We start from the raw sequence: 13398 nt of genomic DNA, 5'->3' as shown, positions 1-13398 counted from the left end.
GTTTAGTCATTGGCTAGGCGCAGCCTGTGGGATATGTGGCCCTACACGAGCATGGCAGTGAATTTAAGAACACAGCAGCTGCGGTGCTTGGCCATTTGCAGTTCTTATAGCTGGAGAGTTTTGTGGTGCGTTCTCAAGGCAACAACAGAAGAGTTTTCACAATATAGAAACATGATCAGATCAGATTTTTATCTGCAAAAGAATATTCTAATTGCTGGAGGAATAGATTCAGATGAGCCAGTGGGGTTGAGAAAACACCCATGTTAGAAGGCTGCTTATGATAGTCCAAGTGACAGATAATGGGGATGTAGAGTAAAATTGTGTCCTTAAGGATAAAGAATTGTTGAGAACTTTGTTGGGAGATAGAGTAGACGGGACTTGGTAATTAGGTAGAAGAGGTGAGGGGAGAGGGGGAATCAGGGATGGCACTGAGCTATCGGGTTGTGTAATTGCATGGATATTGGTTCCATTCACCGGGAGGAACATGAGAAATTGGGAGTTGATGATTTTAGGTTTAGGCATGTTGAATTGGAATTATTGGTAGGATATCCAAGGGAAGATATCCATTGTAGTTAGAGAGAGAGAGATGTATTCTGGTGGTAGCTGCTGTAAGATAATGAATGTATAATAGTTTTAAAACAATAGAGGTTTTTTCTCACAATTTTCCTTAAAGCAGTGTTTTAGAGGTCCAGTCTCCTTCCTTCTTGGAGTTCTACCTTCTTTACAATATGGGCTCCAAGGTTGTGCTCACCTACACAAAGCCAGTGGAAAGATTGAGTATGGAGAAGGCACATTCCCTTCAAAACCACCTGAACCTGAAAGTGATATGCATCACTTTTGCTCATATTCCATTGGTGGTAACTAATCATACAGCTTCACCTGTATATAAGGAGGTTTGAGAAATATGGTCCCTAGCTGGCCAGCTCCTTCCCACAGACTACTTGATGTTATGCAAGGGAGAACACAATCCTTTTTTAGATTGTTAGCAGTTTCTACCATGGATTTGAGAATTATTATCATATAAATGATAATTGAAAGCATAAGAATGAATGAGAAGGAAATATTGTTGAGGATAGAACCCTGGGGATGCTGGCTTTAAAGATGGAGTAGGAGAAGAGAATCACGTAAAGGAGACTAAGAAAAAAAAAACTTAGTGTGTGTTATCATGAGAACTGAGGGAAAAAAGTTCAAAGTATAATGTAGTCAGCATCAAATATGATGTAAGGTAGTGTAAGATAGTACGGAGTGCATTAAGTAACAGGAAGGCTTTTGGTGGTGGCCTATGTGAGTAGTTTCAGTGGGGAGAATAGAAGCCAAAGTTGAGGAAAGACTCAGAGGTTAGTCTTCTTTTCTAAGATGTAAGCAGACATCCTCAAACTTCTTGGTTTCAGGACCCTTTTACACACATAGAAATTATTGAGGACCACAGAGAGCTTTTGTGTATGTAGGTTACATTTATTGATATATACTGTATTAGAAATTAAAATTCAGAACAATTTAAAAATATTTACTTAGTAACTCATTAAAAATAACACTAATAACCCTTTTTATGTTAATATAAATAACATGTTTTGAAATAACTATACTTTCCAAGACAAGAAAACTTCGAGTGGCATTGTTTTACATTGTTGCAAAACTTTTTATTGTCTGGCTTAATAGAAACAGCTCGATTCTCATATCTTCTTCTGCATTCAGTCTTTTGTAATATGTTGTTTTGGTTGAAGTGTGTTAAGAGAGTATAGTTTCACATAGATATGTAGCTAGAAAAAGGAATGTCCTCAAGAATCCCTTGAAAGGGTTGCAGGGTCCCCTTAGGGGGTCCTTGGACCACATTTTAAGAACTACTGAACTATAGGATTAGATATAGGGGAGAAGGTAGAAGAGTTCTGACTGTATTTAAATGTTGATGGAAAAGGAGGTTATAAGGAGGATGAGGTTGGAGATGGAGGTGATACTGGTAAAGTGGAAGGGCCTAGCTGACTTAGAAGAATTAGCTTTGGAAGGGAGGAAGGGAGGTACCTCTCAGGATTTTTCACAGATAGTCCCTGCACATAAAGGGGACTTGAATAATGTTACTTGTTATTACTGCTCAGGCAGGAAGGAGGCAGGGATGAAAGTTGATTAAGTTTGGAGATTATGTTTGGAGATAGCATGGTAGGAGAAGGAGAGTTCCCATATGGTGATTCTTCATGTGTACAAACGTATACATATGCATACTGTACGAGACAAAGTCATGTGCTGAGAGTAAGAAGAGGTGGTAGGGAAGGAGATTAAAGAGAGCAGGTAAGTTTTGAGGTAACTAGGAAAAAATTAAGAAGGAACTGAACAATGAAAATGGAAGGTTTGCTGCACATGCATTATAATTATAGAAACTCTTGTTACAGAAAAATACCTATTAGCAATTTGAAAAATACATCTGTCACTTTTTAAAATGGAAAAGTCCCCAGTTCTATCCTAGATAAACCTCCTAGATGGCTATTTAGGCCATCTTGATGAAGCATAACTAACAAGTAACTCAGCTGCTTGCTTCCGGGCTGGAATGTTACCCTCTCTGGGTCTTCAGACTCTTATCTTCTCTTGGTCAAGTGTGTGACAGCTACTTATCTTGGGCAGCTGGGAGTCTGGCCCTGACAGGCTGCATTGGCTTTCTTGCTTCCATAGTGGCTGACCCCTGCTCTAGGAACTTTGGTTTCTTCTGTTACTTTATAATTTACCACTAGTTTAGAAAAACCAATTTTATACTTATTTGTCAGAAGACACCTTTTCTTTATTTGCACTTTGTTTTTTGTGTTCTGTTTTTTCGGTCAAGTGCTTAGGTGGTTTTCTTCTTAACTGTAGTTGCACAATATTGTAATCTTAAAACTGACTTTTTAAAAGATAAATTTATTTGGCAAATGTCAAATTATATAGATAACATTACTGTGCGGTTTTGAATCTTTAAAAACATTGTTTTAGATGAGAAAGGATTGAACATTTTACCTTGTATAGTGGAAGCTTATTTTTATTATTTATGTTTTATTTTTATTATTATATGTGGACTTATTAGTAAATTGTTATGTTGACATAAGCCATGACCAGAGGGAAACCATCCTGTTTCAAAAATAGGAAGCCAGCTTGAATTATTCTTACTTGTTTAAAGGTTTCCATCCGTATCTGTTGGTCTGCTTTTGTACTTCCTTAGCTCACCTTTTATTCCTGACGCATTGTGGCTTCTCTAACAGCCCTCTTTCATATGTATTTTACGTTTCTGCCATGTAGGTCTTTCACAGTTCTGCAGCCCCAGGCGGGCATTCTCTGAACAGGGTCCGCTCCGCCTGATCAGGAGCGCCTCTTTCTTTGCAGGTTTGCCATGTGCTGTGTGGGTAGACTAGTTGGTGTGCCCCAGCGTCTAGAATTCATAGTTAAGCTGTGGAAACAAGAGAGTAGAGAAATGCAGTTGGGGAAGGTGTAGTTGAGAAAACATTGCTTAGGAAGTTTAAGAACTTAATATCTTTCTACTGAATATGTTCTTAAAGTTTCCAGAAACTAAGTTATCAGTGGAATTGACATTTTCATGAAATTTCAGTTTGTCATTTCTTATTTTGTTATGTAATAATGATTTTAACTTTAGAATCCTAAACCAAAATATAGTATGAACGTTATTTCTTATAATACCAGTGGAATTTCTAATGTGACACTATCTTGTTTCCATGGCTGAGTAGCTTCTGTATCATGGTTCATCAATCGCAGAAAATATCCTATCTTACTATTATTATAAAATTTCTGATCTACACTATTCCATAGAATGATTTCTCTTGGAGCTAAAATTTAGATGAACAAGCACCATTATATTCTGTAAAAGGCATATATGACTATGTTTGTTTACATCATTAAATAGATGATTGTAGAGTGTGTTCATGCTTCTGTATCCAGGAAGTTGTATCCAACTTCTTGTTTTAATTAATATTTATTTTTCTTACAAATGTAAGATACAAACAATGTATATATATTATAGAAAATTTGGAAAATATGAAAAATAGGCAAAAAAATATATTAGCCATCTTGTCAACTGGAAATCACCTTATTTTGTTTGTTTGTTTTAAAACAAAATTGGGGTTATACTGTTCAGCTTTCTTAAAATTTTTATTATGGAGAATTTTTAAACATACATTTTTATAGGCAGAATAGCAGACAACCATCATATACCAGTCACTTAGCCCCAGCAACCATCATTCTTACTGGTCAGTAGATTGCCTTTTTTTCATTTAGCAGTATATTGTGAATATATTCATATATCTTTGAATATGCTTCTAAAATACTTATTTTAGTCATTCCTTGCTTCTTTAGGTATTATACCATAGATTATTTCATATTATATGTCAAATCTTCAGAGAGATCTCAAAGCTTGTTCAACTGAGTAATAGCTCTTGGTGTTGGGTTTGTGCCATGCTGTTGAAAAAAATAAAGGAATGCAATGAGATGAGCATGATTTAGTTTGCTACATAAAAGGAACAACATCAACCTGAACAGCACTGTATTTTATAAGTCACAGTTTTGTCTTGATTTGCAGTTCACAGCAACCCAATGGACATGCCTGGAAGAGAGCTGAATGAGGACAGAGACAGTGGCATAGCACGCTCTGGTAATGACAGGTTCATGTATTAATCCAATTTTTGATGAGATCACTGTTAGCTGACATTGATTTCCTTTTTTATCTTTAATTTTATCATCCAGTTTTATGTGCACAGTTTGTTAGTATTGATATTAGCCTTACAAGAGGATGGTAGAAACAGCAGAGATAAATATTTTAAATTAAAAAATTTTTCATGTTTAATGGTAAATGTGCCTGGTGGAACATGGCCTGGATGAATACAGGCTGGCTTAGGCTTAGCCAGTGTAAGAAAAATAATATTGCTCAAGAGACTGCTTAGATAGCATAGTAGAAAAAACACATTTGCTTATATCTGTTTTCTCCTAACTAGGGTTTAAAGTGTCAGACTGTCTCTTGCCCAGAGGAGCTTAGGCATTTTGAGCCAGTGTTATACATATTTCTTTGAAATACGTACTCTTCCAAAATTTGACAAAGTTTTATTGAAACATTGTGAGGATTAAAAAGAAAAAAACAAAAAAACCCCCAGATTCTATCCTTAACGAGCACAGCTTCTAATGAGAGAATAGCCAGGAAAATCATCTGTCATAGTTTATTGTTTGAGGTGTTCTGTGATAGACCTGTGGAGAGGTTCAGAAAAACGGCACCTAACTTAGCCTGGGCAAGGGGCAGGTTGTGAGTAAAGCTTTACAGAGTGTTGATACTTGAAATAAATAGGAGTTATCTGGCCAAAGGCATGAAAGAAGGACATTTCAGTTAAAAGGAAAAGTGTCAGGGCTCAGAGATCAGCATAAGAGAAAGGTGGAGTACTCTTAAGTTTGAATTATTGTTGGGTATGAGAAACTTTATCCACTGTGATTATCTGTATGTGTTGTCACATTGCATGGCTCTGCTATCTAAATTGTTCACAAGTCAGTTTTGAGTCTGGATGGAGACTCCAAACTTCCCATATATTGTAATCCCTAGTTATGCATGAGAAATTTCAAGAAAATTTTTCAGATACCTGGACTCTACTCTTGAAGATTCTTGATTTACCCTAGAGAAAGGCTTAGGCATCTGTATTTGAGGAACAAAAAATGAAAAACTCAACCACTGATTCTGATGGACAGCTCGAGTTAAGAACCACTACTCTAATAGGAGAAGTCTCATCTTTCAAATAATCTCACCCTTCTTTTCTAATTGAGTTATTTTTATTCTTAGGAACTAATCTAGAGTGTATTTCTCTTAATACTGTTTGCATCTATGTAATCTAGAGATTTCGTTTTCTGTGGCAGGAATTTAGTTTTCATTATTTATCCAAGATTTCAGAAGTGATAAATTAATGTCTCTATACTTCATTTTCTTCATCTGTAAATTGAAGGGCCTGGCAAGACTGATCTGTAAAGCTTCTTCAAGCCATTGAATTCATATATGCTGTTTAAGTTAATTGTATATTTTCTTCCTTTTTCTGATTGTGTAATTTTTAATAACAGAATTTGATAAAACAGAGCTTTTCCAAATTTAGAGTAACATTTGATTTCTCACAGAAGCCATACCCAGATTAGTTATACATGCCTAAACTTAGACTACAAAGTTTTATACTACTAATTGATAAAATGTGGTATTTTCAAGAAAGTAGTCCAGAATTAATTCATTGGTGGCCCAGATGTTTGCATGGCACATAGAGCTCTCCCCTTTACCGTTGAATTTGTCAGAATTCAAATGAACATATTTTCATAATGATAATCTCTTAGTTTTCAGTCCCGGTGTCCAAAATAATATATCATCTGGCATGTATCTTTTTATAGATGATAATAATACTTCCCTTTTGATTATTTTACAAATTTTCAGTGTGTGTTTATAATGATGAAAATGGGAATCTATAATATTTCTAAACAAAAGCAAGCCCTTGAGGTCTTTTTCTCTCTAGATTAAGTGGAGAGAAGGAGCGAATCCCCCCATAAAAGAAAGGATTTTAGCTTTTAATACCCCAGGCAGGAAACAGAGCTTTTGGATTGCAGAGAAGGGTTTTCAGAAGAGAATAATTTCCATAGTTAGGGGATTGCAGCACTTATAATCAGAGTGGACTCTATTGGGATGTGTCTGTTCCAGAGAGCAGTGTTCCAGAGAGCAATGTTCCAGAGAGCAATCTATAGGATTTACTCTTTCTTGGAGCTTGATAGGTATAGTCATGACTCTTGGTAAAAGTACCCAAGCATTCAGAGGTGGCTACCTATGCACAAGTGATCCATGAGTACTTCTTTTTTTTTTTTTTTGGCCGCCACGCAGCATGTGGCATCTTAGTTGCCCGACCAGGGATCGAACCTGTGCCCCCTGCATTGGAATTGTGGAGTCTTAACCACTGGACCGCCCCGGAAGTCCCTCCATGAGTACTTTTTTTGTGTGTGTGGTACGCGGGCCTCTCACTGTTATGGCCTCTCCCGTGGCAGGGCACAGGCTCCAGACGCGCAGGCTCAGTGGCCATGGCTCACAGGCCCAGCCACTCCGCGGCATGTGGGATCTTCCCGGACCGGGGCATGAACTCGTGTCCCCTGCATCGGCAGGTGGACTCTCAACCACTGTGCCACCAGAGAAGCCCTACTCCATGAGTACTTTTAAATGATGTTTTAAATGGCATTCAAACACTTATTTTCAAATTAGCTTTTGTTCTTAAAATCCAGCTGCTGCATTGGAATTGAACTGCATCGTATTTAATTTAAGGACTAAGGATTCAGCTAAGCTAGGAGACAGTGTCATGGCCAAAGGAATAAAGCTTTATTTCAAAGTAGCATTTTCGTCTGGGGTGGGGTTGGGGAAGGTAAGGATGTCAAAAGGGGATTGTATCAGGGTCTCTTGCCAGCTCACTTTTAGTATGTGATTTTTTTCTGGGACCTTGCTCCAAAAATGATGTATTTTTTTAAATGGAAATTTTAGAGTCTCATTCAGCAAAATGGAAAATTTGAGTCACCACTCTTAAATTTGTTAAAAAGAAATCTGTTCTTGTTTTTAGTAATTATTAACTTATACATTATACTTGTTCTTACTCTGACTTGACAGCATCTCTCAGCAGCTTGCTTATTACACCATTTCCCTCTCCAAACTCCTCACTTACCCGAAGTTGTGCCAGCAGCTACCAGCGACGCTGGCGACGTAGCCAAACAACAAGTTTGGAGAATGGGGTGTTTCCTAGATGGTAAGTTGGGACTTTTTTTTTTTTTTTGCGGTACGCGGGCCTCTCACTGTTGTGGCCTCTCCTGTTGCGGAGCACAGGCTCTGGATGCGCAGGCTCAGCGGCCATGACTCACGGGCCTAGCCGCTCTGCGGCATGTGGGATCTTCCTGGACCGGGGCACGAACCCGTGTCCCCTGCGTCGGCAGGTGGACTCTCAACCACTGCGCCACCAGGGAAGGCCGGTACTTTTAATTTACCACAAGATTGAATAGTTCCTTTAACACAATTGTGTATGTTAAGAGCCTGGACCTTGTATTTTGTATTTTTCAAGTCTGGAACTGGAAACTTTTAAAGTGTACTACATTTTAAAAAATTGTGATAAGTTATGCGTAACATACAATTTACTATTTTAACCATTATTAGCTGTATAGTTCAGTGGCATTAAGTACCTTCACATTGTTGTGCAGCCATAGCCATTCACGTCCAGAACTTTATCTCCACAAACTGAACCTTTATACACATTAAGCAATAATTCCCCATTCCTCCCTCCCCTTAGCCCCTGGGAACTACTATGCTATTTTTTTTCTCTGTAAATTTGATTGCTCTACATACCTCATATAAGTGGAATCATAGAATATTTATCCTTTTATGTCTGCCTTATTCCACTTTAGCATGCCTTCAGGGTTCACCCATATTGTAACATGTATCAGAATTTCATTTTTTTTTATGACTAACATTCCATTGTATATACATATACATTCCATGGTATATACATTTTGTTTATCCACTCATCTGTCCTTGGACATTTGGATTGCTTCCACCTTTTGGCTGTTGTGAATATGCTGATATGAACGTGAGTCTACAAATGCCTTTCAAGTCTCCACTTTCAATTCTTTTGGTTATATGCCCAGAAGTGGAATTTCTGGATCATATCATAATTCTCTGTTGAAGTTTTTAAGGAACTGCCATACTCTTCACCACAGTGGCTGTACCATTTTACTTTCATTCCCCCTAGAAATGGCCAGGGTGTTTTTTTGTTTTTGGCCACGCTGCATATCTTAGTTCCCTGACCAGGGATTGAACACGTGTCCCCTGCACTGAAAGCGTGGAGTACTAACAACTGTACCGCTAAGAAATTTCCCTGACTAGAACTGCACAAGAGTTCTAATTTCTCCACATCCTCACCAGTAGTTAATTTCCTTTTTTTTTTTTATTTTTAATAATAACCATCCTTATGGGTGTGAAGTGGTATCTCCTTGTAGTTTCAATTTGCATTTACCTGATGGCTAGTGATGTTGAGCATGTTTTTGCTTTCTTATGGGCCATACATATGTTTTCTTTGGAGATAGTCTATTCAAGTGTTTTACCCATTTTTAAATCAGGTGTTTTTTTTGGTGGTTGTTGTTGAATTGTAGGAGTTCTTTATATATTTCTGGATATGAATTCCTTATCAGATATATGCTTTGCAAATATTTTGTCCCATTTGATTAGTTACCCATTTATTCTGTTGATAGTTTCTTTTGATACACAACAGTTTTTCATTTTTATGTAGCCCAATTTATTTATTTTTTTCTTCTGTTGCCTTTACCTTTGGTGTCATATCCAAGAAACCATTGCCATATCCAGCGTCATGAAGCTTTTACCCTATGTTTTCTTCTAAGGGTTTTATAGTTTTAACTCTTCTGCTTTGGTCTTTGATCCATTTACTGCATGTTTTGATATTTCAGTTTTTCATGTTTCTATTTTGGCAAGTTAATTCATTCTTGATAGATTTTTTTTTTTTAGTCTGTGTTAAGTACAGCTAAAGATGATGAAGCTTCTTGTTTCCTTTTTTATTCACTCCCTTTATTCCTTCACCTTTGATTTTATTCCTGGAATCTAAAGGGGAGATAAGTATATTCTAGAGCAGTGAAGAGATTATATCAGACTCATCTATAAACCTTAAAATTCAGGCTCTTTTAGGTTGGTTATACATTGGGATTATCTACTTTTTTAGTGACTTCTTATTGAACAAAAATGTTTCCAATCTGAGTCTCTATTAAAATTTCTTACAAAAATATGAGTATAAAGGAATAGCCAGTAGATTTCTCAAAGAAATACACAGTTGGTATGGATTTTTCGATTTACTTGATAAAACACTGGAAGACCTTTAGCTTGCCTACATTTAATTAGCAAGGGGATTGAATTGTGAATTTAATTATTTTTATATTTTTTTAAAATGAAAAACCATTTATTTTTAAGGTCTGTAGAAGAAAGTTTTAATCTGTCAGAGGAGAGCTGTGGCCCTAACCCAGGGATTGTGAGGAAAAAGAAGATTGCAATTGGGGTAATCTTTTCATTATCCAAAGATGAAGATGAAAGTAACAAATTTAATGAATTCTTTTTTTCACATTTTCCTCTGTTTGAAAGCCACATGAACAAATTAAAGAGTGCAATAGAACAGGTAAGCATAGTTATGTTTATGGTTTATTTATATTTTTTATTTTATTTTCCTTTGAATCTTATTCTCTTGCTTAAGCATTGTGTTTATTCATTTGGCAGAAAAATTAACAGAATCTGTGCAGGTACCCTACAAAGTGATCTGAGAGATGCAAAGTAGACTTCAGCTCCTTTTAAGAAGCCTACTACCTAAAAAAAAGTTGTAAGGTCATTTATCCATTCAATAAATAAGTATTTGAGGGCCTAGAATGTGGCAGGCACTATTCTAGCAACTGAGGATAAGATGTGAAAAAAAGCAACACTCCTGACCTCATGGCATAGAAAATAAACAAATGAATATATAAGATTTTAGATGGTAATAAGTGCTATGGAGAAAAATAAAACAGAGAAAGCTTTTTAAGGAATGCTGGATGGAAGGATTACAAATTTTTATAAGATAGTCAAGAAAGCTCCTGATAAAATGACATATGGTCCAGAGATATGGAGGAAGTCAGCTATAACCATCTGAGAGAAGAATGCTCCAGGAGGGGCAAAGGAGTAAGCCTGATGCTTGAGCATCAGCAAGGAGGAGTAAGGAAGCCAAAGTGGCTAAGTTAGAAATAGGACCAGATCATGTAGGAATTTATAGGATACCATGGTATGAGCATTGGCATTTACTCTTAAGAAAGATGGGAAACCATTGGAGTGTTTTGAGTAGGGAAATGACATTATTCATGAGAATCACTCTTACTGCTGATGGAGAATAGATTTCAGGGGCAAAGGTGGATGCTTTGGGATCAGTTACAAGGCTGTTGAAGTAATTCAGGTGAGAGATGGTGGATACTTAAAGCACTTTCGTGATGGAATTGGTGACAAGTGGTTGGATTCTGGATATTTTTGAAAATAGAGCTAAGGAGATTAGCTGATGGACCGAATTGGGGTTAAGAGAAAGAATAATAGAGGTTGACTTGGGATTTTTCTTTTGAGCAGTAAGAAGGATGGAATTGCCAGTACTAAAATGGGAAAACTACAAATGGAACAGGTTTGGTGGAGGAAGATCAGCAGTTTGTTTGCAGTGCCTCCTGTACATCCAAGTTGTTGTGAGTCTAGAGTGTAGGGGAAAGGTCCAGGCTGGACAGTCACCAGTGTATATATGGTATTTTTAGCCAAGAAACTGATTGAGAGAGAGAAGAGAGGAGAGGAGATCCTAGGCCTGATTTGTAGAGCGTTTCAGTAGTTAAAATTTGAGGAATTGAGAACCAGTAGGGGAGACTGAGGATTGGCCATTCAAATAGGAGGAAAAACAAGAGAGAGTACTTTTAGGGGTGAGCCAGGTGAAGAAAGTAGTTTAAGAAGTTAGGAGTGATCAGTTGTGTCAAATGCTGCTGATAGTGCATGTAATAAATTGATGTAACGTAAGAAAATTGTGAATATATGATAGAACATAAAGATAACTAAAAAAGAAGGAAAATCAAAGTTTTTTAGGAGTTCATAGGGAAGAAAAATGACTTCCTACTGGGAAGATGTTTCATTTGAACTGTATCTTAAAGGATGTGTAGGATTTTTTAAACAAAGTTTTGAAAAATGGATATTGCAGAATAACAAGAAAAATTGATATCCTTGTCGCCCAAAGATAACTCATTAACATTTTGCTGAAAGTCTTACCCAGGCCTTTTCTATGTGTATTGTACTTTTACTTGATTGGGACTGTGCTGTGTTCATGCTGTTTTAATTATGTGCCCATTTTGAAAAATTCATCATTGTTAACATACACATTTCTCATTTTAAATGGTTCTTGAATATATTTTAGTGGCTTTCCTCCATTTAAATAACTTTTTTATTATGTCATTTCTGCTTTTTCACAGTTATAGCTACATTGCAGTTAACATCTTGGTGAATTTTCCAGATTATATTTTATAAGAGATTCCTATAAGTTGAACTATCAGCGGGTGTAACTAAAGTTCTTAATCCCTGTGACAATATGCAGAAAGGAAAAGATACAAAGAGGAGTAGTGAGTGATATGGCTGGCAGAGTTAATGGTGACCAGATCACAGAGAGTCTAGAATGCTTGCCAGAATTTTTGACTTTGTTAGGCTGTCTTCAAATTGTACTATAGGAACATTATTTTGGCAGTATGTTTAAAAGAGACTAGTAAAAGAGAGTAGAGATGCGAGACCAATTAGAATGTTCTAGAAAGCAGAGGATGCATTTCAGTAACTCATTAGTGTCTGAGGATCATCTGCCTCTAGAGAAGACACTATATTAGTTATTTACATTAAATCTGTTAAAGACAAATAGATTATTAGCAGTACCTTTTTACTGAGCAGATGAGTAAAGTACATTTTCATTTACTTTTTCAGAAGTTCAGCACTGGTGACATTTTCTACAGTTTGCTGCAGTCTCTTTTTGTAGTCTGTTGTTGCCAAAGTCAATACATGGAATATTAAGCTGTGGTTGAACTGACATTTCAGTTACTTGCAGAAGTGTTTAAACTTTGTATAAAACTTGAAATACTCAGGCACTATAGAACTCATTAAACATTACTTTTTAAATGTTTTAATGTTTTGTTCATTCTATACCGAAAGTGCACATTGCAGTACTTAGAGTTGTGTGGATGTTTGTTCAAGTTTAACATCTTATTTCTTAATAAAGCTGAAAGATAAAGCTGAGTGAATGCTTTCATATAAATGAATAGGACTTAGTTTAGAACGTTCTGTAGTTGGTAATTAATCATAGAATGTAGTAAACACCGAACCATCCAAATAAGTTATGTTCTAGGGCCAGTTTTCAAACTATCACTTACTTATTTTTTTAATGAAAATCTATGGATGCTGTTTCTGAGCACTGTGGGAATTATTTCAAAGTCTGCGCTACCTTTTGAGATCTATAATGTAAAATTTTTTATTGTTGGTAAAATTAAGGAAGAATACTGCTCGATTCTAGCTAAAGAATATTTCTTTATAAATTGGGAGTCTCTCAGCAGTTAGTGAAAACATAAAGTTAACTGTCACTTTTACCCTATTGAAGCTTTTGGATGAACGTGAACGATTCTGGCCTGAAGTAGTCTAACATTTTCTTAAATATATGTTTAAACATTTTAAAAATAATGTGTAATTACATAAGTAATGCATAATTACATATTTTTGAAAAAGTTTTAAAAATTTCAAAGTTCTTTCTGATATCCATATTCTAATCCTGATCCCCTTTTTGTCTGCCTAAAGCAGGACTTATCAACTTTGGC

General features: G+C 36.3%; 1 protein-coding gene across 3 annotated transcripts in view; it reads left to right on the top strand.

Moving 5' to 3' along the window:
• FNIP1 (folliculin interacting protein 1) overlaps positions 1–13398 on the top strand; it is a 132668-nt gene that overhangs the window by 72757 nt on the left and 46513 nt on the right. For 2 of the 3 annotated variants that reach the window (XM_060143529.1, XM_060143528.1), the window contains exons 7-9: positions 4550–4621; positions 7625–7760; positions 9980–10181. In XM_060143529.1, the coding sequence (XP_059999512.1) occupies positions 4550–4621; positions 7625–7760; positions 9980–10181 (410 nt within the window). Of the gene's footprint in view, positions 1–3258; positions 3343–4549; positions 4622–7624; positions 7761–9979; positions 10182–13398 lie in introns of all 3 variants that reach the window. The other variant, XM_060143530.1, reaches the window with a different exon arrangement.

The sequence above is a fragment of the Lagenorhynchus albirostris genome, chromosome 3, assembly GCF_949774975.1.
Source record: "Lagenorhynchus albirostris chromosome 3, mLagAlb1.1, whole genome shotgun sequence".
Lineage (NCBI taxonomy): Eukaryota > Metazoa > Chordata > Mammalia > Artiodactyla > Delphinidae > Lagenorhynchus > Lagenorhynchus albirostris.
This window is presented reverse-complemented; position numbering and strand designations above follow the sequence as displayed.